At 47.9% G+C, this 6,000-nt stretch overlaps 1 protein-coding gene across 3 annotated transcripts in view; it reads left to right on the top strand.

Annotated features, from left to right (window-relative positions):
• Positions 1-262: 262 nt before the first annotated feature.
• Positions 263-6,000, top strand: part of cables1 (Cdk5 and Abl enzyme substrate 1) — a 51,449-nt gene continuing 45,711 nt past the window's right edge. The window contains exon 1 of one of the 3 annotated variants that reach the window (XM_088918538.1): positions 263-1,005. In XM_088918538.1, the coding sequence (XP_088774664.1) occupies positions 446-1,005 (560 nt within the window). In that variant the 5' untranslated portion in view covers positions 263-445. The remainder of the gene's footprint in view (positions 1,006-6,000) is intronic. The other 2 variants (XM_088918536.1, XM_088918537.1) reach the window with 2 other exon arrangements.

The following is a 6,000-nucleotide window of genomic DNA, read 5'->3' as shown; positions in this document are numbered from 1 at the left end:
TCCGCATTCTCGGTGCGTCGCGTTGTAAGCCCGACGGAAGGGCTCTATCTGGGCTCAACATTCATGCAAAAGTTACATAACTTTGCTTAAGACACTTTCGCCGCCTTGCCAGAGCCCACCCCCCTCGATATTATGTAATGCTTGAGGGGCCATGTGGCTGAAAAATGGAAGGAAAACCGGGGGCCCGTCCTCCTCCGGCGGCTCAGGGTGGTTATTGGCTGGGGAAGTGTTGCTTTTCTGTGCAATGTGTGAGTACCGACCCCACACGTGATCGGCCCCCCCCTGCACGGGCACGCACGCACAAGCCCTGCCAGCTGCTGCTCGGGGAGCGCTTCTCGGCGCTAGCTCTCTGCCACTGTGCGCGTATAAATACTCATGCCTTCCCGCTGAAGAGGCAAGCGCAGCCCAGCCTCCCCGTCGTCTCGGATTCGCGCTGGTGCGGACCATGGCGGCTGCCCTGCCGATCAGGCACCCCGGCATCGAGCACTCGCGGAAACGCATAGACCCCCGCCGGAGGCAGGCGGCTCTCTCCTTCCTCAACAACATCTCCCTGGACGGCCGGCCGGTGCAGGACGACGACGGCGACAATCAACCGGGCGAGGGCTCGGTCGGGGCGCTGGAGGCACGGACTAGACAGAGCCTGGTGTCGGCGGAGAGGGCGATGTATCCGGCGGGCGCCGCCGCGGCTCCGGGCCAGGCGCTCGCTGCCGCTGCGGCGAGCCCGGCGGTGGTGTGCAATGCCCGGGCCGGCTTCGGGGTGAGCTCGCTGCCGTCCCAGGTGTGCGCGGATCCGGAAGGGGATGCCTTCGCCTGCGGGGTGCACGCCGGCCAGCCCGTCTTCAGCTCCCCGTATCCCGCACTGCCGGCCCCGGCTGCGAGGGGCAGGCTGCAGACTTTCACTCAGGGAATCCTACCTGCCCCCTTCTCCAGGCAGGCATCCCAGACTTACTGCTGCATGGAAGCTGGGCAGATCGGCACTGCCGCCTTTGAGCTGCAGAGATCCAGGTAACTCTCCCCGGGTCGGGCTGCTGTGCATTTTCGTCCATTTCGCGCATAAACTGCTGTGCCAAAACAGGACCGTGTATTTTGGCAGGTCGCCTGCACAGCGCGTAAACACACAGGGAAGCTTGTCCCTACAGACTTCGAGGTGTTCATCGCTACCTTCGCCGTTCGCACATGTAACAGTGTTGTGTTTTTTTTCCCCCCTCCTGCCTCTGGAGGACAGACGTTTCCCAGCCTGGCAACGCCACGGGTCTGGCTCCTCAGTAAAGATACAGAATTGCAAGCGTTGATGACGAGAGCTTTGTCAAACCGCGGGGTTGCGGGTTTCGGCCGGGCGGCGCTGGTAGGGTGTCTGCAGCCCAGTGTCGGAGCCCAGAGCTCGGCTTGGTCCCTCGCCTCCTCCCGCCCCCCCCGGCGGGCGCATTCCTCCACAGACGGGCGACCGAGCTAGTGGCTCTGGGAACAGTCTGCTTGGTCTCTAGGCCAGTCTCTGTCGTTTCCCGATGGCGATTTGGGTTCGGAAGAAGCGAGTGGCCTCCCGTGTGTTTGCCGTAACAAAGAGGGAGCCGTGGCTCGGCTCAGCCCAGCCCAGCCCGATAGCGTGGCTTTGTTATTGTCGTGAGAGCACGGCGATTGACGCTGTCTGGGAAAACACTGGTCACCTCAGTCTATTTATTGCCGTGGAAAATGGTGTAGGATCTTATTGCATGAAATCTCTCTTTTTTTTTTAAAAGTATCTTAAATATCTGTAAATATATTTGCTGTACCAAACACTAAAGCGCAAACTCTCACCGTTTTTGCATGAGGAGGACTCGTGAAGGTTAATTTGAGTTCAACCCTGAAGACACCCCCCCCCGACAACCATCGCAAAGGCTTCTCTCGGTGTTGCGTGTGAAACGCCGAACCGGTGTGTCATTATTTTGTTCAGAGTGAAACAAGATGACGGTAAACAGGATATTAAAAATCGCCGTCATGTTTTTGAGGTTATGCACAGTTCTTCCCTTCAGAAGATTCTAGATTTGGGTTGCCTGTTTATCAGAGCTCAACCTGGTCACCCAGATAAACAGCGGGAGAGCGAGCAAGACCGTGCTCGTTTCTTTAATTAACAAACGGTTAATTCGGACTCAGAAGCTTCGGAAAATTGTTGCTGGGAGGGTGGGACTAATTTTGCGGTTGCTTTCGATCAGAAATGTCTTCTCATGTAGAGAAAGGTTACTTAAATCCCCAAATTATTGGTAGTTACCAAGCACCAGGTATAGCTGGGTTTGTGTTAGTGGGTTTGATTTCACGGGACAGAATTGTTATTTTCTGTATCGATATTTTAGATGTTGTAAGTCTTAATTACAGGTGGTTACAGTGACAGGAGTAAGTTTGTACGTTTGTCCTCCTCATTTCATCATCATAATTTAATTTGCAGACTGCTCTAGAGGCATTTAAATCGCATTCTAATGTGATTCGAGTCATGCTGCCACAGTACTCTTTAACTTCAGGATAGTATGGTTGTATTTCTAACCGCACACGCATTCAGCGCTACTAAGTAAATAGCTGCACAATAACCGTTTTTGCCAGCATGTGCCCCACAATGGAAAAAGAGCACGGCTCTCTCAAGTTGCTTTGTGAATATTTTGGAGGGTGCCGCTGCAGTTCCCACGGAAGACACTGGAGGCAGCAGATTCTGTCTGCAGGAGAGAACTGCCATTCAACCCCAGTGTGACAGTTACTGAGCATTCAACACCGAGTTACTGTGTATTCCTCTGCCTGGAACAGATTCTGAGTACATGTCCATGCTCATTGTGGAATCCATCCATCCAGTAAGTTGACAGAAGAAAAATCCTTTTAGCAGGAGGCTGTAATCGTATACCACCAACACAATGCAGAATAATAATGATAATAATAATTGCTTACACTTATATAGCGCTTTTCTGGACACTCCACTCAAAGCGCTTTACAGGTAATGGGGACTCCCCTCCAGCACCACCAGTGTGCAGTCCCACCTGGATGATGTGACCCCTACTCTTTTTGAGAAACGCCCTGGGATTTTTAATGACCACAGAGGGTCAGGACCTCGGTTTTACATCTCATGCGAAGGACGGCACCTGTTTACAGTATAGTGTCCCTGTCACTGTACTGGGGCATTAGGACCCACATGGACCACAGGGTGAGCGCCCCCTGCTGGCCCCACTAACACTTCTTCCAGTAGCAGCCTTAGTTTTTCCCCACGAGGTCTCCCATCCAGGTACTGGCCAGGCCCATACTTGCTGAGCTTCAGTGGGCTGCTAGTTGTGAGTTGCAGGGTGACATGGCTGCTGGCATTATGATACATGTGATACATGTGATACAGTCTATTGGCTGACAGCTTTACATGTTCCAGGAGGACTGCATTCATGCAAATCCCGCTGAGCATTAGTGTGAAGTGTGGAGTGGTCTGTCGCTCACATTTCATCGAGCCACAGTTCTCACCTGCCTGCAAATCATCTTGTGAGTGCAGCTTTTAAGCGCAGTATTTTGTTTAGCCCTTTTCTCTCTCTCATTGGCACTGGGAGTCTGTAATGGTCGATCTCCTCAGTGGGAGCTGATACACGAGATAAGATTTTAGCGCCGGCCTTCACATCGCCGGGCCGGTAGCTTTACTGAGGCTAATTTGTTTCAGTTGGCATCGCATCTGTGCGAAGCAGTTCTGATAAGTGGGCCAGATAGAGATGAATGGCTGGCTTGAGTCTGCAATGACGTCTCTAACAAGCAGGTTTGACACCAGCTCTGGTGCTTGGAGAACTGCAGATCTGCCGTTTTAAAGCAATGATTAGTTGGTGACTAAATACTTGTAAAATATACTACTTTGCACTTATTAAAAAATGCAACTCAGAGCTAATCTGAAATACAGTGGAAGCCATTGTGTCAGTCTAGGATTTCGGTTGCAAAGCCCTACTTTAGACCAAAGAGTTACTCATAGGACAGAAGAAGGATCTTTTGTAATTTTACAGACTTTGAAGATCAAAAACATAAAGCGACACAGTGCAAGGTTACTCTAATGATGTGGTCATGAAGAGAGAAGGATTTTTATGTTGTTATCCATTGTGTCTCCTTTTTTCTTTCTATTTTCTTGATCACGTTAGTGCACCTAGCTAACGGATCATGACATTAGAATTGAATGCCAGAAGACAATCTGATGCCAGTAACTAAAACTCCTGGGGAGTCTGCAACAGGGTTATACAGGATGACTGAGCTGGCTTCAAAGATACCCAAACAAAAGGTTTCATCAGGCACCTGAGAGTTGAAAGAAAATGTGGGGTTTTGCTCGGTTTCTGTGGGGTCTTTCATGTGGTAAAGAATCCAGATTCTCCTCCATGTGTTCAGGGTCCTTCCGTTTCAGACGCGAATGCTGGCTTTGTTTGAGAGTTGTTGTTGTTGTTGTTGTTATTTGCTCTTGTGCTCAGAGGAAATGGCCAGCACGTGTGGGGTTTGGTGTTCATGGGTAGTTTGGGGGATAGTCAAAGCTTTCACTCCAGAAAACCACTGAAGCACTTACTAGAAGAAAGACCTGACTGCTCAAAATGATTCCTTCCATGTGTTTACAAATGTTGGCTGAAGGAGGGGGGTTGGACACTGTGGCTATCCTGGCCCAGGACAGAGCAGGACAGGAGTGGACTGTGCACACCTGGGCAAGACTGAGATCCAGTTTTTTCTTCCTCCGCGTTTCCCTCACCATCATCACACACCAGCGATTGTGTGGCAAGCTCTGGTGTCTGACTTTTCTAGATCTAGACTATCAGGTGGGTTTCTCAGTTTTAAAAGGAACCTAATGAATTTTTATACAACTTTCCTCTTTTGTTAAGACAGCTTTTTTATTTTTCTGGTGTGCGGACTTTGAATGAGGCTTTAAGGAGTCCTAAAGAGGAAGACACATAAGCCACCTGACAGGATGAACGTTCATTAAGTATGAACCAAGGGAACACTGCTTTAATTTTCCACATTACACACTGTTACTGTCCATGCTTTCCGTTCAAGACTATGTATTACTTATTTATCCTAAATTTAAAGTGTAAGAAAATTTAAGGCAATATTCTAATTATCAGGTGCTTTTTATAGGTATTACACACTGATAAATTATAGATATGTTCTCTGTTTTCTGTTTACTCATATGGGAAATCAAATGTATTCTTTAATTCTTGATAGGAAAGCACAAACTGTCACTTCAACAAGTACAGTAAGTGGATGTTCAGATGTGTGCATTTTCTGAATAATCTCCATTAACATGCTTTTAGATGAAAGCCCTTACTTAAACAGCAGTGAACCTTGCTTTTCCTTGATATTCTCAGTAATTTGTGTTTTCCAGTACTAGTCAGTGATAAAAATATTTCTGGAGTGAATTAGTTAGATTTTTAGCCATTTTCTGGACGCAACTGGCTTTACTGTGTATAAGATGATCCACATACTCTGGCATGAAGCTGACAAATCATTTTTGTGAATATGAATTCAATTATAAGTTGTCTTTCTGAAAAATCTAAAATGCGTATAGCCAACAAAGAGGGCCAGGTTAAACATGCATGGGCAACGTCTTGTTAAGGTTGATTGGAATTAAAAATGATAATCTCATCCTGTAGTCACCAAGCTTTAACTGGCTCCTGTTTTTTATGCTTGCCTGTTTAAACACGTTAAAGGGGATTATTTGCAAAATATAAATATAGTTGAATCCCTATTAATTACCTAGTGGTGATTGTTGTTAGCATACAATGAAGGAAATCTGGGAGAGTGCGTATACACCCATTAGTTTTGTTGTACTGTTTTGCAGCTTCCTGCAGCTCTCTTTCCAGAGCGAACCTTTTAATATGCTGACACTGCAGATCCATTGTCTTTGCTATAAGACAATGCTAACGAGGATTTCAATGGCTTTGTCTTTAGAAAGCAAATATCATATCAAGCCTCAAGTTCCTACATTAAATAGTGTTTGACTGACTGCATTGTGCTGTTGCTTTCAAAAGGGGAAATTCTGTGCTGGCC

Source organism: Atractosteus spatula, chromosome 6, assembly GCF_055471065.1.
Source record: "Atractosteus spatula isolate fAtrSpa1 chromosome 6, fAtrSpa1.hap1, whole genome shotgun sequence".
NCBI lineage: Eukaryota > Metazoa > Chordata > Actinopteri > Semionotiformes > Lepisosteidae > Atractosteus > Atractosteus spatula.
This window is presented reverse-complemented; position numbering and strand designations above follow the sequence as displayed.